General features: G+C 42.2%; 1 protein-coding gene and 1 long non-coding RNA gene across 2 annotated transcripts in view; both read left to right on the top strand.

Annotated features, from left to right (window-relative positions):
* The window catches only part of LOC138794148 (inactive dipeptidyl peptidase 10-like), a 65612-nt gene extending 51265 nt beyond the window's left edge, over positions 1-14347 (top strand). Inside the window, exons 7-12 of the mRNA XM_069972915.1 lie at positions 177-274; positions 1854-1977; positions 4885-4923; positions 6290-6388; positions 10099-10190; positions 14212-14347. Of these exons, the coding sequence (XP_069829016.1) occupies positions 177-274; positions 1854-1977; positions 4885-4923; positions 6290-6388; positions 10099-10190; positions 14212-14347 (588 nt within the window). The remainder of the gene's footprint in view (positions 1-176; positions 275-1853; positions 1978-4884; positions 4924-6289; positions 6389-10098; positions 10191-14211) is intronic.
* Positions 14348-16290: 1943 nt separating this feature from the next.
* LOC138793522 (uncharacterized) lies at positions 16291-19990 on the top strand. Its single transcript, XR_011363286.1, has 3 exons — positions 16291-16365; positions 17231-17278; positions 19907-19990. It is a non-coding gene; the product is annotated as an uncharacterized lncRNA (long non-coding RNA).
* The last annotated feature ends 4426 nt before the right edge of the window (positions 19991-24416 follow it).

The raw sequence follows: 24416 nt of genomic DNA, 5'->3' as shown, positions 1-24416 counted from the left end.
GTACTCCCACTGATTAGCTGTTCCAAGGGGTCGTAGCACTAGTGTTCCATACTATTCATACTATTAGTAGTAGTGGTGGTCCATATACTACAGCGCTGTCCTGTTTACTTGAATGGCAATGCAGTGAAAATGATGTTTCATACATTTAGTAGACTTTTTGTGTTCAATACTTGCAGGCAGGACAACCCATTCCAGAAGTGAAGGTCTTTGTTGTGAATCTGCATGGCCCATCTCACACTGTGGAGATTATTCGTCCTGATACTTTTGAGTACAGGTAAAAAGAAATTTGTGCTATACACTTTGTATTATTGTCACTTGCAGGCTGAACACTACATTAACTCCATTATTGTACTTAGTAGGAGGAGGCTTCAACTATTTCAGCCCATTATTTCCTGGTAGTGTGTAATTCTTTAATGTCCGATTACCCTTAGAATTGTAAAGTGCTGTGGATAATGTTGGCACCATAGATGGATAGATAAATAAATATTATTAATCCTCCTGATCCTGGTTAAGTGTAATGGCATGCCATTGTGTCCACTATCCCGTACCTGCTGCGGGTCGCAGTTTGCTTTGGTCATCTGTTCACTCTTCTGCTCTTTCTCAGTGTACTTGTCTTCCGGCAGCTTCTCACCTGTGCAGAGTCGGCTTCCTGGGGGATTAGGCTCCCTCTAGTGGCAGATGCATGCCTGTTTACCTGTATTTAAAGGCTCAGCACATAAGTTCTAGTAAATTCTAGGCTGATCACCCAAGGGTATTTATTGCCATCACCTCCAGACCTCTGTGCTCAGTTGCTGGTGTGTACCAGTCCGCAACCGCGTCTGTGCTTCCTGGATATCTGTCATTTCCCTCACTTCCTAGTGACATTTTACCCGTTTGGATATTGTCCCATTCTTAGTTCTTAGCTCAGCTTCAGTCTGGTCAATGTCATCTCATAGTGCATTGAAGTTTGTTGGCAGTTTTGGTTCATCTAGTCCCGGGCTCCAGTACTCCTTCATTTTCCTCAATCAGTGGCCACTGGGGACCTCTGAGGGTAGCGACCTTGGAGCTTCTCTCAGCAAAGCCCATTCTGCCTTGTGGTGGAGTTCCAAAGATAACTATGCATTCCTGTGTCTGTGAGGAGCAGGGACCTGCATTGTTGGATTGGCAGCCGCCGCACTGTCCACATGGTAGGTATGCTTTAAGACTATTACAGTGACAGCACATTTTCCTGCCCGTATCCAGACATATAGCAACTAAAAAAAAAAGTGCTGCGAATCTATTGGCGCTATACAAATAAATAATAATAATATTATTATTATTATTATTATTATTATTATTATTATTATTGCATAGCTCTGCTCTCCTTTTCTAGCCCTAGCCAGCCAGGAAGAAGCAAAAATTATTTCCTAACTATAGCACATAATAAAAAAAATCACTCCCATTTTCATTGTGGATTATTGTTGTCAGTCTTTAACACACAACAGTTCTGTGGACGTACAAGTCTTACAGCAATGATAACATTTCATTCGTAGAATACTGTAGAGTTCTTTCCTTGGTGACCAACGTATGTTGCTGGGTCACCTTATACTATACATTCATTTACAATGCATTAAAGAATTAAGTTTATTTTGGCAATTATTCAATAAAGCAATCTCTTTGTGATCCTTTATACAACAAACTCCATTCCCTGGTGGTCAGTATCCAATAAAGCCCATCTCCTCCGAGCCTACTTATATCACACCATTACTGACTTACCAAACACAACGTTTATAACTGAGACGTGTCCTAATGATGACGGATATAAAACCATCCACTTCAATCTTACTCTTGCCATTCTGCCTCCAGTGCTGATTGATCCCATCTTATTCTTCTAGGGAGTATTATATCACCCTGGTTATGTGGGTCACAAACACTGAATTTGCCGTGCAATGGCTGAACCGGCCACAAAACCTGTCTCTTCTCTCCATATGTGATACAACTAGTGGTGCCTGTGTGGAGGTGAGCGCTGATGTCATGTCCTTTGGGATTTATACTCCTATGTTAACCATGGGTTGGAGGGCAAATAACTATAAGTGGCAGAAAGCATCTAACTTACTTGTGTGTATTATATTGTGTGTATATTATATTATGTATATTATTTTCACTGTTTTTTGGAGAAAGCAGCTATGTTTTCCCAGATATCCCCTTAAATGCAGAACTCTACATAAAACCAATATAAGAGTAGAGTACAGTACTGCATTAATAATAGTAGTGTCCGTGTATGTATTATCAAATCGGTATTCAGAGAACAAAAACGTATCATGGCCTTGCTGGGTATATAATTTCTGTATCCTATATCCAAAACTCAGGGAACACTGAAAGTTTTATGAGCCTTGTTTTATTTATTTCCTGTAATATCTTCCATTGTACTAATTGTCTAGGAAACAAATGGCAGCTATAAATTATACAAACATAATATAAAATCATGAATTGATATTATTCCTGGAAAACGGGTAGGAGACACCAGGGGATGCACTGGCTTAAATAATTTATATAACAGGTAGGGTTATGTTTACAGATAAAAAGTGCCACCTTGAGGCTGGAAACACACATGGCGTTTTTGTAAAAAAAAGAAACAACAACCCAAAAATACTAGCACCATGGTGTTTTTTGTTTTTTTCTTAAGCCCAAAAACACTGCAACCAGATGTTAGCTGACAATCACTAAGGAAATATGACATGCCATTTTTTTAATTGCAGCATGCTCTGGCTATGACATTTTTTTCAAGAAACTGTGGTGTTTTTCTTTCCATAGTCTTCTATAGGCGAAAAAAAAAACACCAAAAAAAAATGTGTGCATGTGCATGCTGGCGTTTTTTCTGGAATTTTCTGTCCCAATTCTTCAATAGAGATCCTTTAGTCACATGACTAATACTATTTTTGAAAAAAAGTCATAAAAACTCATCATATATGTGTGGATTTGGGTCTACCACCCCTAAGGCACAATCTGTCCTAGGACGGCATACTCTGCTGATATTCATTTAAAGGGGCTCTCCTGGAGTGGATTGGTGCACTGGGGCAGTAGACCCCACCCCCAGTGTACCAAAATGCCTAATTAGCAAAGGAATAAAACTCCTCATATCACAGAAACTGGGCCAAGGATGAAGGTAAGAGACCTACCTTCATCGTCAGCTCCCCGTGTTCTATTGAGAGATAGTAGCAGGTTAGATTTTTCTAACCTGCTAATATTTCCCCTTTAAACATTTTTTTATTTTTTTTTATACAAAAAATTAACAAATTATATATTTTCCTCCCCAAACATAATATATCTTATCTTATAATACCCCCTCGTGCTGTGGTTATTAAAACTAAGACAAAAGACTTGGTTCACACATTGCATATCTTTCCACACATTTCAACCTAATCTGGGATTTGGGCCAGAAGAGAGCACTTTCTCCGGAGTGGCTGGAAGCCAAAACAATTGCTTGTTCTATTAAAATTCCACATTTACATCATTTTCCCATTTAATGACCATTATACCCACTGACAGAACTTTATTAATAACCATGATTAGAATTTCCATGTTGGGCCAGATACAGATAACCACAAGATGTACAGTATTCTACAACTCTACAACAATCCTAGAATATCCATATTTGCCAAAAAAAAAAAAAATATCCAAGTGTTCACCAGATTTTCCTAGCTTTATATATGTCTATGTATGAAACTATTGTGCTTTATTTATGTCATGGCCATTATTTCATGTAGCTTGCGCATACGAGATGCCTTCATTTGTTTCATAGTAACTTTGACATTAATTTTTATTATCACCAGTGGTGACTTATGCAGTGTTTACACGGAACAATTATCGTTAGAATCTTTGCTATAACGATCGCATTTGAGCGATAATTGTTCCGTGTAAACACAGCAAACAATCAAATGATGAGTGAAAAATCATTCATTTTGATCTTTCAACATGTTCACAAATCGTCGTTCATCGTTCGCTAAAAATTCGCAGATTGCTTAGTGTAAACAGTCTTTCAAAGATTCACCCTATGTAAAAGATAGGCTTAAGCGATTTTAAAAAATGATCGCAATAACGATTTTTCTAATGAATTTTATTATGATTTTTCTAATGATTTATTTGTCTAAATGCTGATCGTTATAAAAACCAAATCATTGCTTGAAAATCGTTAAGCGATCGATTGGGCGAATTATCGCTACGTGTAAACGCAGCATTAGGGGCCTATTCCACGGGAGCGATAATCGGCCGAATCGGCCCAATTCAGCCGATTATCGCTCGGTGGAATAGATGATGATCGTGTCATCGACTGATCGTTTATTTAGGGCCAGACCTAAAATCATTGGTCCCTCACCGACGATTTGAGAAGCGCAGCATACATTACCTGGTAGGACTTCTCCTCTGCTCCGTCTTCCTTCCCGGGTCCCACGGCACAGCACCGGAGGGGCCTGACTGAGCAGTCAGACCGCTGAGCCAATCAAAGGCCAGGACCGCCACGGCCAGTAATTGGCTGAGCTGTCTGACAGGAGGAGAAGTCCTACTAGGTAATGTATGGTGCAAGGGCTGCAAGGACATCAGTAACATCATTGCTCAATGATCATTGGACCGGTAAACCGGCCCAGTAACCGAGCGCCGATCTAGCAGATTGGCGCTCTTCTACATCGTTGATCGGGCCGCCATCGGCCCGTGAAATAGGACCCTTACTGGCATCAGCGTGGCCATCTTCACAACAACCCCCCCCCTTATCTCTAACACAAGAGGATAATGCAGCCTTGTCTGTTACAGATTTCATAGCTTTAGAGAGATGCGTTGTCATATACTGCCATCATACTCACCGCCATCATACTCACCGCCATCATCAGCACTTGTTCAGGACAATAATGCTTTTATTTATTGTATGTTTAGAAGTACAGAACTTCCTCAGACGTGTGGATCAGCAGTCAGGTAAAGACATCTCAAATATTTTTTTTGCCATTAATGGCTTTTCTCATCCCCTTAATTTTTTTTTTTTTTAAGCAAACAAGCATTAGGCTATGTTCACACCTGCAGTGTTTAGCCACTGTTCTGCTTCATTATTATGACAAATAATAAAACTGAATAAAAAAAATGGCACCAATGAATCTGCTGCATGTCAGACATAAACAGCTCCTGATAGTTTCCACAGACAATAATGGTGTCAGTCAGTTTTTTTGGCCCTGTGTCCTGCATTTTATCAGATAAAACAGCACAGCATGCTGTATTATATTGTCTGGTGTTTGTCAGGTGTGAATACAATTATATGTGGGAAGGCTTTCTTGAAAAGGTATCCCAGCAACAACACAAAAAAATATATTTTTTAACAGTTCTTTTTTTTTAAGTGTAATTTTTGAAGATTTTTTGTTTTTATAAAACCGTTTTTACAAAAGTTAAAACATTGATTGACATATTCTGCATCAAATATTAATCCCATTTTTTAACATTTCTTTACAACTTTGTAATATAATAATGCATATTAGCATTAGAATAGACATTACACTTGGAGGAGATGTCAGTGTGAGTTGCCCTGCAACCACAGTAACCTGTAGCAGAGCGAATAGTGATTGACAACTATCCCTACTTATTCTGTAACTGTGACAGGACAGCCCTGCATTTCCTGACACAGCCACTCAATCCAGCAGAGAGCCAACGTGACTCCATACTATTGCTACTCAATGTGAAAAAAAGTTAATCTGTCAGTAGTAATTCTTGTGCTCTTGCTGTGATAGACCTATCCCATCCATGTAATACCATTATGGTCATCAATTCAATTACTTCAGCATAAATGAGCAATTCTGCAAACTACTGCTGGGCCACTTTTTATTTAATAATGGTTTGCCTCCATGAAACAACCCCTTTAATATAAATCATCATGTTCCAAAGAGTAAATGTCTTCTGTGCACTGCGATACACGTCAGAACATATTGATGGGCTCGCTAGGACAATACCTAATACATCTTCTTTCAATGGCTCCCCAAAGAATCCAGAATAAGCAGAGAGCTTTCATTACAGAAGTTCGTTGTTTTATGTAGTTGAAAAATCCATGTTTTTAATAATCCAACCTCCAAAGACAGCCTGGTGTGGAGGTAGCAATGTTATCCCTGTGGCACCATTTTAATTAGTTTTAATACTGCATCCGATGCAGAGAAGAACTAAGAAAGATCCGTGATGTCCTACTTTCTTCTAGGCTAAAGTGATTGTAGAATTGCCTTCACTACATTATGTTATCTTCTTAAAATTACAACAGGAGATTCTTGTCTCTTTGTATTACTTTACGCCTTTGATCTTTTTGCAGGCTGTCCCTGTGTTCTCTGTAGACTTTACTTTCCTCCTGGTACCAGTGAAGCAGGGAGGACAGGGGGAGTATGTCCATATCGCCATGTTCTCCACACAGGTAATGATAATATCTGGATAAAGGCCCTATTAAATTGAACGATTATTGGCCTAACACGGCTTGATAACCATGCAAAATGGCTGAATATATATAATTAGCGATGTCCATGCAGTCCTTGCCTGACTCGTAGCATTGCACAGTCGGCAGCCGAAGATTTTTCAGCAGGTTGAAAGACAATGATCAGACGATGATTGTTTCTTCGGCTGATCGTTGTCTTTATCTGCCAAATTGGCCAGATTGGGCAGATTATTGCTCTATGTAATAGGGAATTTAGTTCAGTTCTCAGTTTTAGCGCAAAAAAAAAAAAGTAAATACCCTTCCTTTGTCAAGTGCTTGCTTGACAATCACCTTGGTGAGATTACTTTTGAGGCTGCAGGTGGTACAAGTGTGGTGTTTCCTGTGTTTCACCTGTCGCAAAAGCATTCCGATCAAAAGTAATGTGGTGATGAAGGCATGTATTTGTTTCGCCACCAGATGTCAGTGTTTTGTATTTGAACCTGTTATATGTTGCACCGCTGTAGTGAACACAGGGTTACTGTTTTTGTATTATGTGATCTTGTGATCCAATGGAGATACTTCTTCCTCATCTACCTATCCTTATGCTTCGTTCTTTGCACACTTGCTTCTCCACCACTCACAGAGGCTCTTACATACCCTTGTAGGAAGTAGTCTCTAGGTGGGAGGAAGTGTAGGGTCAGTTTCCCTCTGATTCTCTGGTGAGGAGGACACACACAGAGTAGGCATCCCTGCTGAATTTAGTCAGGGCCTGGCTCTGCCAGGACCTCTGTCCAGGACAGTCCAGCTGTGTTAGTGGAGCAAAGACACCTTTGTATGAAGCAACCAGAGACACTCAGTTTCCTTATCTACCTAAGTCACTATGCAGTTTTAGACCCCAAAAGGAGCATAAGTCGGGGATCATCCAAGCCCACGCTGTGAACCTCTCTAAACAGTGCAGGACGGTACCCTAGGACAGAGGTTGGGACCATCACAACAAACTCCTCTCCTCTTCTCTTCACTGCTCAACACCACTATACCTACCACTAGTCTACCTCAGCACTTAAAGTATCTCCCAGCACAGATTCAGTGAGCACAAGTCTGTACCAAAAGGAGGTTGCCTATTGCCAAGATATCCTGTATCCTAAGATACTGTTTAGTAAAGCCATTTTATTCATTTTACTGGGACTCATCATTGCACCGGATAAAAACCAAATCTATATAATAAAGAGTTAAAAAACTGTTTCTTTTTACGCCTTATTGGTGAACAGCCCAGACATCCTAATACTGCTGAACATTGATCCTTATACTGCTGAGCAATGGAGCTGAATTTTGGCAAGTCAGGCATGAGCAGTCGACCTTATAGAGGTGAGGGTCCCCCTTGATTTATGAGCCCAGTGGCAGCTGCACTGCCTGTGACCCATATAGCTATGCCACTATGCACACCATTTCTTGGTCCTACAGGGGACCTTTGAATCCTTCTCTGCTGATTATGTTCACCTTTTATTTTCCAGTTCCTATGTTTCCAAATTACATGGATGAGGAATTCGGATTTTTTTTTCTACTTATTGTAAAATCTTTTTTTTTTTACATTTATCCAGGAATATAGCTCCCACCCAATTATGTTTATTCAGGTGTTAATATTTTTCTCCAATACGTTTTCTGCTTTTGTGGAAAACTGGTATAGCATATTGTCTGCCAGATGTGTATAGGGAGGTAGGAAGAGTACCTTTTGCTCAGCGTCTGCCTTAGCTGTGCCATATACAGTCAATGGGATGGAAAAAAAGGTACTACAGTCATGGCCAAAAGTTTTGAGAATGATAGAAATATTCATTTTTACAAAGTCTACTGCTTCAGTTTTTAAAATGGCAATTTGCGTATACTCCAGAATGTTATGAAGAGTGATCAGCTTAACAGCAATTTCTTGCAAAGTCAATATTTGCCTAGAAAATGTACTTTATCCCCCAAAACACATTTCAACATCATTGCAGCCCTGCCTTAAAAGGACCAGCTAACATTGTTTCAGTGATTGCTCCATTAACACAGGTGTGGGTGTTGATGAGGACAGGGCTGGAGATCAATCTGTCATGAATAAGTAAGAATGACACCACTGGACACTTTATCTCTAAAGAAACACGTGCAGTCATCATTGCACTGCACAAAAATGGCCTAACAGAGAAGAGTATCGCAGCTAGAAAGATTGCACCTCAGTCAACAATCTATCGCATCATCAAGAACTTCAAGGAGAGAGGTTCCATTGTTGTCAAAAAGGCTCCAGGGCGCCCAAGAAAGACCAGTAAGCGCCAGGACCATCTCTTAAAAGTGTTTCAGCTGTGGGATCGGGCTACCAGCAGTGCGGAGCTTGCTCAGGAATGGCAGCAGGCAGGTGTGAGTGCATCTGCATGCACTGTGAGGCAGAGACTCTTGAGCAAGGCCTGGTTTCAAGGAGGGCAGCAAAGAAGCCACTTCTTTCCCGAAAAAACATCAGGGACAGACTGATATTCTGCAAAAGGTACAGGGAGTGGACTGCCGAGGACTGGGGTAAAGTCGTTTTCTCTGATGAATTCCCTTTCCGATTGTTTGGGACATCTGGAAAACAGCTTATTCGGAGAAGACAAGGTGAACGCTACCACCAGTCTTGTCTCATGCCAACTGTAAAACATCCTGAAACCATTCATGTGTGTGATTGCTTCTCAGCCAAGGGAATCGGCTCTCTCACAGTCTTGGCTAAAAACACAGCCATGAATAAAGAATGGTACCGGAATGTCCTCCAAGAGCAACTTCTCCCAACCATCCAAGAGCAGTTTGGCGATCAACAATGCCTTTTCCAGCATAATGGAGCACCTTGCCATAAAGCAAAGGTGATAACTAAATGGCTCGGGGAACAAAACATAGAGATTTTGGGTCCAAGGCCTGGAAACTCCCCAGATCTTAATTCCATTGAGAACTTGTGGTCAATCATCAAGAGACGGGTGGACAAACAAAAACCAACAAATTCGGACAAAATGCAAGCACTGATTGTGCAAGAATGGACTGCTATCAGTCAGGATTTGGTCCAGAAGTTGATTGAGAGCATGCCAGGGAGAATTGCTCATTCTAACTGTCAATATAAGCTTTTGTTACTCATAATATGATTGCAATTATATTTCTGTATGTGATAAAAACATCTGACAAACACACATAAAAACCAGAGGGTAGCAGATCATGTGAAAATATAATATTTGTGTCATTCTCAAAACTTTTGCCCATGACTGTACTGTAAGTTCCAAAGTTTCCCATTTTTGTAGCAGAGAATTGCTTAATAAATAAATGGAAAAGTTTGGTAAAAGACTGGTCAGTGATTTCAATTTACCCTGACATATACTATATATATATATATATATATATATATATATATATATGCCTCTTCTTATATCATATTAGTAACAAGGATAGTTATAGGATGAGTTTTTCCATGTTTAGGGTGCGTTCACCCCTACAGGATCTGCAGCAGGTCTGCAGCAGATTTGATGCTGTGTTCAGTTATTTAAATGAAATCTGCTGCAGAAAATCAGCTGCAGATCCTGTAGGTGTGAACGCACCATTAATCCTTCCTTCAAAAAAGGATCACTGTTAGAGCATTGCTTTTCTAGCTGCTTCTCTCATCTACATGACATACCCTAAATATAATAAAATGTAGCATATGACTAGTTAACATACTCTTATCTTTACTGCAGCTAGGCGGAAAGGAAAACTCTTTACAGATGTTGACGTCTGGGGAATGGGACGTCACAAGGATTGTGGCCTACAATTCAGACAACAAAACAGTGTGAGTATTGATTCCTGGCATAAGTGTGAGATGACTGACAGGAGATTATGTGGTTACCAATAATTAGGCAGGGGTCTGGAGCTCCTCCATTCTTCTATATTACACAACACAGTGAGGAGGAGATTAGCTGAACTGGTGGCTACACACACTGTCACTCCATTATAACAACAGCTATAATAATTGTGTTCAGCGGCTTAGACATTCAATGTGCCACCCTCCTCCTCACCATTGTCATGGACTCAGGATCCCCATTTTAGGGGTTAGCGGGGCCCCAGCAATCATACATTTATTACCTATGCTGTGGATAGTGATACATATTTTCATTATAGATGTACAGAGTTCATATAATGGAAGAATTTAGCACATGGGTCTCCAAACTGTGGCCCTCCAGCTGTTGCAAAACCACAATTCCCATCATGCCCAAATAGCTAAAGCATTAGATTTAGCTGTCCAGGCATGATGGAAATGTAGTATTGCAACAGCTGGAGGGCCACAGTTTGGAGACCAATGAGTTAGCAAGTTGAAACAGGACAGCACTGAAGGAATATTGGAATGAAACTGATCTAAATGACAATGTAGCCAGAAACGCAATGGTACATGTAGCCATAATTCTATTAAATAACTCATGGTGGTATCATTTAATTAATAGTTCATGGATCCCCTTGCATTGAATATATTTGCCTGTATCCTGTAAGCCTGTTGGATGCAGTATATTACACAGTCTACAGGGGCATAACTAGAAATGGCCAGGCCCATTGCAAACTTTTGATTTGCCCCCCCCCCCCCCCCCCCCCACTAAACCGTCAAGTGTAGTCATAACTACATAACTGCAAGCGCTGCAAATGATGACAGTTTAGGGGGCTTAGTTAATTGCAGGAGCAGGCCATGGGGCCCCCTGATGTGGCGGGCCCCATAGCAGCCGCTATGGCTGCTATAGTGGTAGTTACGCTCCTGACAGTCTATAACATGCTTGTATTCCTGCTGATTTCCAATAATCCCTGAGACAAATGTCTTCACAGCATATGTATAGCTATATATATATATATATATATATATATATATATGTGATAATATCGTCTGGTATAGACAACCTTACATAGTCTGATAGGCCTGCTTACATACCACAGGGGGTAATGCTATTTAACCTGAACCTTGTTAGCAGGGAGCACGATCTGAAATTACTTTATAAGGTCTTGTCCATTAGATTATAAAAAGACCGTAATTCAATACTCTTTACTCTGACTTTGTTCTGACCTTTCATCTTTATTGTATATACTGTACATACCAGTTATTTCCTGAGCACTGAAGATAAACCCAGAACAAGACATCTTTACAGGTAAGAAAAAAAAGAAGCCTCTGTATTTTGGTGTTTTTTTCCCTCAGGTTCCCCCATCCTATGTACCATACATGACCTCATCAGGCACATTGACCCACATACAGGGGTATAACTCATGAGGGCAGTAAGTCGTACTATGTATTTGGTGTGGTACAGCACAACTTAACATAATTCTTTTCTATTAACAAATTCAAGTACAAAGCTACAGATCCAATGATACACAAGGTGGTATCCCAGGATCAGATAAGATTTCAATCATCAGCCTGCATTAGTAGTTACAGTATATGTGATGTAGCTGTATACTTGTCCAGCACATACCAAAAATACATCTTTGGGACATATACAGTGTTTCCCCAAAAATAAAAATGTCCTATATTAATATTCGCTCCCAAAGATGCGCTAGGTCTTATTTTTAGAGGATGTCTTATTTTTCCATGAAGAAGTATTCACATGTCACATGCAAAGCAGGGACAGAGCATGTGATATGGTGGTCTCCAGGCAGCACACTGGTACAGCACAGCGGGGACAGCATACAGTATGGCGACAGGATAACGGCAGGCTGTGTGCAGCTGTACATCTGGCGGTGGGGAACAACGGGGATGGCTGCAGGCGATGGGTCTCTTGATAGCGTTCCTGCACATTTAGAAGTGGCAGCCGTGAAAGGGAACACAGTAGAGATGAGCGAACTGGGTTCGGGTTCAAGTCCATCCGAACCCGATCCTTCGGTATTTGATGAGCTGGGGCTGCTGAAGTTGGATAAAGCTCTAAGGTTGTCTGGAAAACATGGATACAGCCAATGACTATATCCATGTTTTCCACATAGCCTTAGGGCTTTATCCAACTTCAGCAGTCACCACTAATCAAATGCTGAACATTTGGGTTCGGATGGACTCGAGCATGCTCGAGGTTCGCTCATCTCTAGAACTCAGGGAGTTGGCGGTAGGTGATGTTCTTCATGTCCTGCATGCAGCTGCTCTGCAATGGATGGTGAAGGTAGGTGACAGAGGATAAAAAGAATCACAGCTGCAAGCCCTGGTTTTCTGGTCTGCTTCCAAACAAAAACTTTGTTGGTCTTACTTTCAGGGGAGGCCTTATATTTAGCAATTTAGCAAAACCTCTACTAGGCCTTATTTTCAGGGAATGTCTTATTTTTGGGGAAACAAGGTAGGAGTGTTTGTGGTGGAAGCCTAACCTAAATTTCTATCTTTGTTATGTATTTAAAGAGATCGGTCAGCCACAATTCCTGTTCCAAACTGCTGACACTGTTAGAGCAAGGAGACATATGGTACCTTTTATATATCTGTCTGTCCTGCTGTAACATAGCACATAAGCTGAAACAGTCCCCCCTCCTATCCCTGACCCTGTTTGATTGACATACTGACAGTCAGCTGGAAGCTAAGCACTGCTCCCAAATCTTGACCCTGCATTCGGCTCTGAAAGCTCTTGATCAAGCAGGATACAGATGACAGAGGGAGTGGGAAAGTGTTAAAGCCTCCAGCACTTTAGGGGCTTGGAAATGCCTTTTTTTCACAATTAATACAATAAAATAAAAGCATTTTTCTACATCCTGAAATCACAGGTGGGTATATGAAAGGTACTTTGTGTCTCCTTGACCTAACAACTATCTAAAAGTTTTACCAGTTTGACAAAGAACATACTGAAAAAAAACCAACATACACATAGCTACTATATATGTAGAGAGTCCTGAGGTGTTTACCAACTGTTAATAGGGAATGTAATAATATTATACTATGTAAACCAATTCAAAGAGTCATCCTATGGTGCTCACTATAACTCAAGTTGCTTCATTTATTTGTAAATTCATTGCATATTCCATTCGGGAGGAGGCACCACCTTAGCTCAGCCAACAGCTGCTTTGCACGCCAGAGCTTTACCCAGAGTCCTTGAGAAAGTGCTAAGCCATAAAAAAAGGGTGTTAACAGTGGTGAGTGCTGCATCTTCCTGACTGGAATAGGCACTGTTTGTATAAATAAGTAAAGCAACCTGAATTATAGTGAGTACCATTGGATGACTCTTTAAATTGCATTGTCAGGATGTCTGTCTGTCTATCTGCAACCCGATTGTGCACTTTTCATGGTTGCTTGTGCCACAGCAGGACTGTGCCTCATACAGTGGTTTGCAATAAATTAGAATATCATCAAAAAGTTTTTTTTTTTTCCCAGTAATTCAAATCAAAAAGTGGCCTCATATATTCTATAGAGTCATTACATACAGAGTGAACTTTTTCAAGCGTTTATTTCTGTTAAAGTTGATTATGGATTACAGCCAAGAAAATCCCAAAAGCCAGTATTTCAGAAAATTTGAATATTATATAAAACCAACTGAAAAAAAAATGTTTTTAACACAGAAATGTCGACCAAATAAAAAGTCTGTACAGTAAATGCCCCCAGTACTTGGTTGGGACACCTTTTGCATGAATGACGGCATCAATGCAGCAATGTGGCATGGAGGCCATCAGCTGATGGCACTGCAGAGGTGTTATTGAAGCCCAGGTTGCTTTGATAGCGGCCTTCAGCCCGTCTGCATTGTTGGCTCTGGTGTCTTTCATCTTCCTCTTGACAATACCCCATAAATTCTCTATGGGGTTTAGGTCTGGCGAGTTTGCTGGCCAATCAAGCACAGTGATGCTGTGGTTAGTAAACCAGGTATTGGTACTTTTGGCAGTGTGGACAGGTGCCAAATCCTGTTGGAAGATGAAAATTCCATCTCCAAAAATCTTTTCAGCACAGGGAAACATGAAGTGCTCTCAAATTTCCTGGTAGACGGCAGCGTTGACTTTGGTGTTGATGAAACCCAGTGAACCTACACCAGCAAATGACATGGCTCCCCAAACCATCACTGATTGTGGAAACTTCACACTAGACCTCAAGCAGCTTGGATTGTGTACCTCTCCACTCTTCCTCCAGACTCTGGGACCTTGATTTCCAAATAAAATGCAAAATTTACTTTCATCTGAAATCAGCACCTTGGACCACTGATCAACAGTCCAGTTCTTTTCCTTGGCCCAGATAAGACGCTTCTGTTGTTTATTGGTCAGGAGTGGCTTGACACATGGAATGCAACACTTGTAGCCCATGTCCTGCAGACGTCTATGTGGTGGCTTTTGAAGCACTGACTTCAGCAGCAGTCCACTCTTAGTGAATCTCTCCCAAATTTTTGAATGGCCTTTTTGTTACAATCCTGTTAAGACTGCGGTTCTCCCGGTTGCTTGTGCACCTTTTTCTACCACACTTTTTACTTCTACTCAACTTTCCATTAATATGCTCTGATACAGCACTCTGAGAACAGCCAGCTTCTTTAGCAATGAACTTTTGTGGCTTACCCTCCTTGTGGAGTGTGTGAATGACTGCCGTCTGGACATCTGTCAAGTCAGCAGTCTTCCCCATGATTGTGTTTCATACTAAACCAGACTAAGGCTATGTTCACACTGCGTATATGTCCGGCCGCATATTTTTGCAGCCGGACATAACCGCGGTAAACTCCGGCCGGAGATTTACGCTACTTGCGGCCGGCTGCGTACGGACCGCGAACTTACACCCGAAGTCTACTTACGCTTCCCGAGCGCCCTACGTAGCGATCTGACAGCGGTCTTTTACTTGGAAAGCTTCGCCTAGCCCCGGACACCCCACAGAACCTTTTGGATCGGCACAAAAAGCTGCAAAAATGAAGAAATCACCACTACGTACAGGACCGCATGTAACGCTACGGCGTAAGTTCCGGCATTTTCGTACGCAAACAATGGTCTGGTTAATTTTTTACGCCGCCGTGTACGATCCGGGCGTAAGTTCGTACGTAGTGTGAACTGTGCGGCTGTACTTCGTATACTTTCCATTATACGCTAACTACGTAAGTCTCCGGCCGCTTATTCATGGAAAGCGCTACGGCCGGAAACTTACATAGTGTGAACATAGCCTAATGGTGCGTTTACACAGGCAGATTTATCTGACAGATTTTTGAAGCCAAAGCCAGGAACAGACCATAAACAGGGAACGGGTCATAAAGGAAAGACTGAGCTTTCTCCTTTTTTCAAATCCATTCCTGGTTTTGGCTTCCAAAATCTGTCAGATAAATCTGCCTGTGTAAACGCACCATAAGGGTCCATTTACACAGAAAGATTATCTGTCAGATTATCTGCCAAAGATTTGAAGCCAAAGCCAGGAATGGATTTGAAAAGAGGAGAAATCTCGGGCTTTCTTTTATGACCTGATCTCTGTTTATAGTCTGTTTTTGGCTTTGGCTTCAAATCTTTGGCAGATAATGTGTCAGATAATCTTTCTGTGTAAATGGACTCTTAGGGACCTTTTATAACACTTAGCAGGTATTTTGGGTTAATTATTCTAATTTTATGAAATATAGACTTTTGTGTTTTTCTTGGCTGTAATCCATAATCATCAACGTTAACAAAAAATAAACGCTTGAAAAAGTTCACTCTGTATGTAATGACTCTATAGAATATATGTGGTCACTTTTTGAATTGAATTACTGGAAAAAAATTGATATTCTAATTTATTGAAAACCACTGTATACTGGTTCGGTCGCTGAGTAGTACCAGTGAGTATTTTTCTCCTAAGTCTATGTCTAAATCTTTGTAGGATGACAGTGGTTATATTAACCTTTCCATAGAGCATATAGCAAACCAAATGTCTAATGTATATACATAAGGGAGAACTAACATAGCCATATCCTTCTCTTAATGCAGCGTGGAAACATCAGGCTCTCTGAACCGCACATGTCTGACTTGTGACCTGATTCCAGGCTGTCATTTTGTGGATGTGGAATTTAGTCCTGGAGGCAGCTTCTTCATCCTATTCTGTAAAGGTGACTGGTTATGAGCGTCTGTTATTACTCTCCCCTTGGCAAAATAGAATTCACCCATTGAAGCTATCAGTGCTAAAATTTTAAAGTTCAGAGTGTAGTGTCGGAAAGTGTTATTTTCAGATTCTGACCAGCACAGGATATCTGGGAAGCATTGGGAGACCTGATCAAATACATCTGCTTAGTGTAAGTAGTTATTGATGGATTTTGCAATCAGACGTCATCTTATACTGGCGAATATCCACTCGGGAGCCAGGATAAATGCAAGAATGGTACAACTAGTTAGTTCTGTACAAGTGTACAATCAGTTGATGGATATTGGATGAGTATTTTTAGCCAGGAATGGGGTTTAGAAGGACATGTGTAGCTCAATTTAGCTAAATAGGAGATTGATTTGTGCTGAGCAGTTTATAAAATAAGTGGTTGTTATAGGAAAGTTAATTCTGGATCCCAAATCTTGCTGTTAAAGCACGAAGGGCGTCTATAGCAGTTTCTCTTTGTTAGTTGTTGATTTATTTGGTAGGTTAGGGCAGCAATTGATACATATTATTAGGCTGGGTTCACACTGCATTTTTGCATTAACATACACAAAAACATGGTCAACCACGTTTTTGTGTACGCTAAAAATAAAAAAATAAAAAGCATCCATTGAAATCATAAAAAAATGGATCCCAACAGATTGCACACAATTGCATCTGTTTTTGGATCCTTTTTTTGCAACCAAATGCCCTGTCAAAAACATAGCCTCATGATGGTTGCCCATCTGGTATCCAGTATTTTCTGTATAATTTAATGTTATTCACATTTCTCATTCAAAGTACATGCGTATAATATATTCTGATTATAAAAATCATTATTTTTCCTAAAGGTCCGGGAGTTCCTCAAGTCTCTGTGCACCAAACCCACAACCCAAAAGGTAAGTGCCACAGACTGTCCATGGCAATCCAGTCTACCAAGTTATCTACATTGACAGGTAAAGATTCATCAAGTGAAAGTTTACTGTACTGTACTGTACTGTACTGAGCTTCCTAGGATCCAGACAAACACATCTACAGTAGTTCCATACATTCTTTTCAAAGGGGTTATCATAAGGTGCAATGTTATCCCCTTCCATAGGTTTGGGGATAACCAGCTGCTGGGGCCCCCATGATCACATGTATGGAGGTGTAACGCCTGGAGTAGTGGATCCACTGGGCCGTCACCAGCGATGGCACTAACCTTACCAGGGAGCGGAGTCTAAGGGGCCGCTGGTTTTCACCAGAGCCCGCCGCAAGGCGGGATGGACTTGCTGCGGCAGGCGACCCCCAGGTCGCTACCCCTGGCTTGGTTGCTAGGGACGGCAGGCGAGGCGTGGCAGGAGCAGTAGGCAGGAGATAGTGCAGGCAGAGGATAGTAGACGTGCTCGCAGGTGGCGGACAGGACTCAGGAACAATGGGAAGGCAGCGGGCAAGGACTAGGGACAAGGACTAAAGACAGGAACAAGGGACAAGGACTAAGGTCAGGAACAACAGGGAGATGGGCCAAACGCTATGGGAAGCATATAGGGGCTCCAACACCTGTAGTGGGGCAGGGTTGGAATTTATAGGGAGTGATTGTGTGCAACACCAATTAGGGGCGGACTGGCCCTTTAAATCTGAGACAGCCGGCGCGCGCGCCCTAGGAGGCGGGGACGCGTGCGCCGGCAGGCACAGACGGAGAAAGGAGCGGAGGAGAGGTGAGGTGCCCCCAGGGGCCGAACTAGCAGCAGCATGGCTGCATGGCTGCATCGGGCAGGAGGAGGTCGCGGCGGCCCGGAACACGGGACGCCGCCGCGGCCATGACAGTACCCCCCCCCCCCCTTTGGCCTCCCCCTCTTTCTTGCCTGCAGATGGAGGCATCAGGCAAGTCTTGGTATTCCGCCGGTAGGCCGGACAAAGGCTTGGCGGGCTCGGGTGACAACATAGAGTACTTGGGCTGAGGTGACCTCAGACACTGGTTGGAACAGTCCTGACCCCAACTGAGAATCTTCCCGGTTCTCCAGTCCAGCTTAGGGGCATGTAATTGCAGCCAAGGGAGTCCCAGGAGGGTGGTGGAAGAAAAATGGGGCAGGACGTAGAAGGAGATCTTTTCCAGATGTGAAGTGCCCACCAGGAGGACTAGAGGTGCGGTCTGGTAGTGCACATGGTCGGTAAGAATCTCGCCCGTGACCGAGGAGATAGTCAGGGGTCTGGCTAGTGGGGTCACGGGTAGCCGCCATCTCTGGACCAATGTAGCTGCAATAAAATTGCCTGCTGACCCACAATCGAGAAAGGCAGTAGTCTGGTGAGTTTGTCCTGAGGGTGTCTGGATGGAAACTGGCACAGACAATCTTGGAGAGGTGGCATTCACACTTAGGGAGACCTCTCCCACCGGACCTAGGTGCTGGCGTTTCCCGGACGCTTGAGGACGTTGGGGACATCTCAGCCGAAAGTGATCCGAACCACCGCAGTAGAGGCAGAGATTCAGCTCCAGACGACGAATTCTTTCATCAGGCGTCAGGTGAGCCCGTTCCACCTGCATAGGAATCTCAGGAGTCGACTGGGACACCGGAACGTCAGGATTCTGGAAGACCGGCGCCAGCTGGTGATGGCGAGGGGACAGGCTTAGTCGCCGTTCATGCCAGACCTCCTCCTCTCTCTCTCAGAAAAACGAGTATCGACCCTGGTGGCCAGTAGGATGAGTTCGTTCAGGGAGGTAGGTAGGTCTCGGGCGGAAAGCACGTCACCCCTGGCTTGGTTGCTAGTGACGGCAGGCGAGGCGTGGCAGGAGCAGTAGGCAGGAGATAGTGCAGGCAGAGGATAGTAGACGTGCTCGCAGGTGGCGGACAGGACTCAGGAACAATGGGAAGGCAGCGGGCAAGGACTAGGGACAAGGACTGAAGACAGGAACAAGGGACAAGGACTAAGGTCAGGAACAACAGGGAGCTGGGCCAAACGCTATGGGAAGCATATAGGGGCTCCAACACCTGTAGTGGGGCAGGGTTGGAATTTATAGGGAGTGATTGTGTGCAACACCAATTAGGGGCGGACTGGCCCTTTAAATCTGAGACAGCCGGCGCGCGCGCGCCCGAGGAGGCGGGGACGCGCGCGCCGGCCGGCACAGACTGAGACAGGAGCGGAGGAGAGGTGAGGCGCCTCCAGGGGCCGAACTAGCAGCAGCGCCGGGTCCCTGCACAAGGACCCCGGCGGCTGCATGGGGCAGGAGGAGGTCGCGGCGGCGGCCCGGAACACAGGACGCCGCCGCGGCCGTGACAGGAGGACATATAGTAGCAAGACCAATGCAGTGTTCTTTCCCTATGGGGTGTCCAACAATGGCAAACTCTAAGCATTTTGGAAAACCAAGTAACTTTTTAATACATACTGAAGTGAACATGATGTATTGGCTCTCATTTCAGTTCAAATTATACATTTAACTTTTTACATTTTCAATACACAATAGTTACATATCATGTCAACTCATGTGCTATCTACGCGGGCAGTATCTCCATCTATATTACACTGCTTTTTTTCCATTTTTTATTTCCTAGATTTCCAAATGCTGGAGGACAACCAACCACTGAAAACTTCCCTATCTGAGAAGGACATGCCAGAGACACTCTACAGATTTATCCATATTGATAACTATGGTAAGTAAGATGTTCTGTAAAGAATACGTCAGACATGGCATCACCAACATACAAAAATCATGCTGTAAATGAAAATCCACTGGCTTGCTTTACGACATCTCACCCATTCCTGATATAAGCTACATGTAAAGGATGATGTCACATTGTTCCCTGCAACAACCATAAAAGGGCTGTGATCAGTGCCTCAAAAATACTGACCCAATACAGGCCATACTTGTGGCACAGATTTAAATCAATGGATCTGTGCAAATGCAGACAGAGATGGATAACCATCCGAATTCTGTCCATAGTTGTGGGTGCACAATTACGGACTAATGTGTGAACCTTTTTCTGAGTCAGCAAAAAAAATTGCACCAAATTCATATAGATGACTTATCCTGGTGATAAGGTCAGAACACCCAATTGTTTGTGAACCTTTACCTCAACAGTTTGCACCTAAAGGCTAAATTCACACTACAAATAAATTCATTAAACAACGGCCATAGTTGCAGGTTTGCAACCACGCACGTTGTTTAATGAATTTACCTATCACATTCATTGCTATGGAATCCTGGCTGGAGTGTATATACACTGTATACACTCTGGCCGGGATTCCTTGGGGCCACACCGAAAACTGACATGTCAGTTTTGTGCGGCCGCTATGCATTAAATAGCGGCCGAAGAAGACTGACAGAGCAGACAATGTAAACCCGGCCAAAAAGTGCACATTGCTATTATGTGACACATTTTATTACACCGTGGTCATTTTTCTAGGCGCATCCCAAGGATCCTTCCAAGAAATAGCGGGAATACTTAAGCTGCCTATCAGATGTGGATACCAAAATGTAAATCACTAGCTAAAAAATAGATCCACCAAGCCAGTTCTCATAAACCAAATCAACCTTTTATTGGGGTTCACACATGTCATGGGTTTTGGAGTCTATATAGTGCCCCTTCCTGAGATACAATATGTTAATGTCCGTATTGTACATGAAGGAGGGGCACTATATACACCCCAAAACCCATAACATGTGTGAACACCAATAAAAGGTAGATTTGGTTTACGGTCAAGCTTTTTTACCATTAATGCAAACATCTCTTATTTGTCAAGGTAGGTGGAATAGGAGTGAACTTTTGGTGAAATGGCAGGCTAATTTTGTTTAGTAAATTTCCCCAGTATCTAACAGTTTCCACGAATTAACTTCCAACACACTTTTCCTTCCTATCCTCCAGATCTTCCTCTCCGTCTGACTCTCCCATCAGGATATGAAGATTCAGAGTACCCCTTGGTTTTCTGGCTGTAAGTAACATTCACAGTGACTGATTCATGGTATGGCGCTAACAGTCACTTTCTATCATATTGAGTTAATATATGTATATATATATATTTAATATCAATGAAATGTCAAGCATGGTTATCATAAAGTCTTTCTTTATGTATTGCTCCTGCTGAGCATGCGTCTGCTATTGTCTTTATGGCAAGCTTCCACGGTCCATACCTACATGTCTGATAGTGAACAAGGGTCAAAGTTCTTATTGGGGGCACATGGTTTTGTACATTGTTCTAAATTTAGAACAATAGAATCCATAATATACAGTCGTCCCTCAACATACGATATTAATTGATTCCAGGACGACTATTGTATGTTGAAACCAAAATTCTATGGAAAACTGGCCCAGGTAAAGAGCAGCACAGGACATGTAGTATCACACTATACTCAGAGAATCACTACTAGACAGCCAACCAGTGCAGGCATTTCACTACTGGGGTTTTACCAGTAAAATGGCCAGTATCATTGGTTGATCATCTAGTTATTTACATGTACTGCAGATCCTGACTGTCTGTAGCATTGTATGTTGTATTTTGTGTCTGGTCTCAAGTTACGATGGTCCAGAAAGGAACATTGTATGTTGAAAATATTGTATCTTGAGGCCATTGTAAGTTGAGGGATCAGTGTACTTGCTGGCAGTGTATCCATAACCCTGGTGTATTAGACCGGATGCACTGTGGCCTTTTTAGAGAAAATGCGTTTACATTTTTTCCCAAGACTACTCAAAGCTTTATTTGTTACAAAAACATCTGCTGTATGTAAGGGATTTAGAGATGAGTGAACCTGGAGCATGCTCGAGTCCATCCGAACCCGAACGATCGGCATTTGATTAGCTGGGGCTGCTGAAGTTGGATAAAGCTCTAAGGTTGTCTGGAAAACATGGATACAGCCAATGACTACATCCATGTTTTCCAGATAGCCTTAGCCTTGGCTTTATCCAAGTTCAGCAGCCACCACTAATCAAATGCCGAAAGTTTGGGTTCGGATGGACTCGAGCATGCTCCAGGTTCGCTCATCTCTAAAGGGATTGTTTTCTTTTCCCCATAACAACATACATTTTCTCTCCTTATAGACCAGAAGCTCCAGGTTCACAGCAGGTCACAGAGGAGTTCTCACTGGGATGGGAGTCGGTGCTTGTGAGCTCATTCAATATCATTGTGGCCCATTTTGATGGCCGGGGATCAAAAAATCAAGGACTGAATTTGCTTCATGAAACTGACCGGAAACTTGGTTCTGTCGATGCTAAAGATTACATATCTGTGGTGCAGTATGTCTGCTTTATATAGTCCATGTCTGAGTTAGCAAGACTAGAGTATGATTCCTAGTATCAGATATCTGCTCATATTGTCCTATAATAATGGCTAATTAGTCTAGAAGCAATACATCTTTAGGCTATGTTCACACAACGTAAGTTCCGTGCTAATCACGGCCATTGTTGCAACTGCCGTGATTGGTACACAACTTACGTTGTGCTGCAGGCCAAGGGAATCCCTGGTGGAGTGTATACACATGGTATACACTCCGGCCGGGATCCCTAGCGGCGCCATAGAAAACTAACATGTCAGGCATTGTAGAAAATCCTGTCAGTGCACACTGTGGAGTGTGCAGCTCTGGCTGCACGCTCCATAGTGTGCAGTGGGGATTTCCGATGCGGAAGTGCACTCCATAATACATAGCTGGGGCCCAACTATAATTCTTCAGTTGTAGTACTGGTCTACTGCAGCTGAGGCCCTGAAACAGAGTCCCTGAATATAGTCTCTGACCAAGATGTAAATATTGAGAAGCCTTCTATCATTGCCACATATAATCCATCATAGTCCATACTGGAACTTTTTTATAGGTTAGTATATGATCAGATCTAGGTATGCAAAAAAAGAGATCGGTATATGCTAAGCCTAAAACTTTGCTAAGAGTTCTTGTTCTGTTTGTAATGATAAGGAGGAGGCTGATGGAAAGTGATGTCTACAGCATTACAATGAAAGGTGACAACAGTGGATAGAAAAGGCAATAGATGAAGTGCACACCACATCTCCACAAAGGTCACTGGATATACCCAGTAACCCTTCCCATACATATGAATGGGGAAGCTACCGTCTATTGTTGCCTATGTTCATGGAGATTGCTGTAAAGTATATCTCTAAATGCTGTTAAAAACAGCTCAGGAAGAATTACTACCCTTAAAATAATGAAAACTGCAATCAGAAAATAGAAACAGACTAGAAAAAAAGAACATGTTTCAGTATCTGGTTGTAATCTAGGTGACACATTCACTTTAAATCCATTACACGATCAGTACTAAATGTAGTAACCATTTTCAAAGCCATATGCTGAAATGCTGAGCCCTGTGGACCCTCACTTATTACTGTAATCTATTCAGAATAGCTTCCCTTAATGACAACACTTGTCTTCTGTCTCCAAGCCAAGTATTAACCCATTTACATACATTTTCCCCCAAGTCCCAGCAGGCACAGTATAAGATGCTTTAGAAAGAAATCCAGATAACCTTGCAGAGATCCACTTTTACAAGTTCTTCAAGTTAACTTAAGAAAGTCTCCCCCTCACATCACCATGTTTTATTGTGTGTACAGTATATATATATATATATATAATATATATTTTATTATTATTATTTATTATTATTATTATTATTATTATTTTATTTCTATTAGGTCTATTCAGGGTGGGGATATAATGCACAGGTTTGTAATAAAGCAGAGTATGATATATATTCCTTAATTCTGTACAGTAATGATCTTAGGACAAGGTGATCAATACAGGAGAATACAGAGCTTTATTCACTCTTGACTTCATCAAATACTCATTTTTCTCCAGGCAACTGAAGCAGTTACCATTTGTTGACCAAACTCGTATTGGAGTATATGGAAAAGTAAGTACATTTTGTCTGTTGTACAATAAACTAAGCCATATATTGACATGGGATATTGGTATGCTGAAATGGCCCTCTTAAATATTTCAATGATGGTTACTTAAGTCTATGGAGCATATGTCATATACACTGAGGACATGTTCACACATGGTATAACACCAGCCATTCTGTGATCCACTGTTACTAAAGATCATCCCGGCCAGTACTGCAGTAC

Source organism: Dendropsophus ebraccatus, chromosome 5 (genome assembly GCF_027789765.1).
Source record: "Dendropsophus ebraccatus isolate aDenEbr1 chromosome 5, aDenEbr1.pat, whole genome shotgun sequence".
In the NCBI taxonomy this organism is placed as follows: Eukaryota; Metazoa; Chordata; class Amphibia; order Anura; family Hylidae; genus Dendropsophus; species Dendropsophus ebraccatus.
Note: the sequence above shows the minus strand (reverse complement) of the source record. Positions and strands in the feature narration are given on the sequence as shown.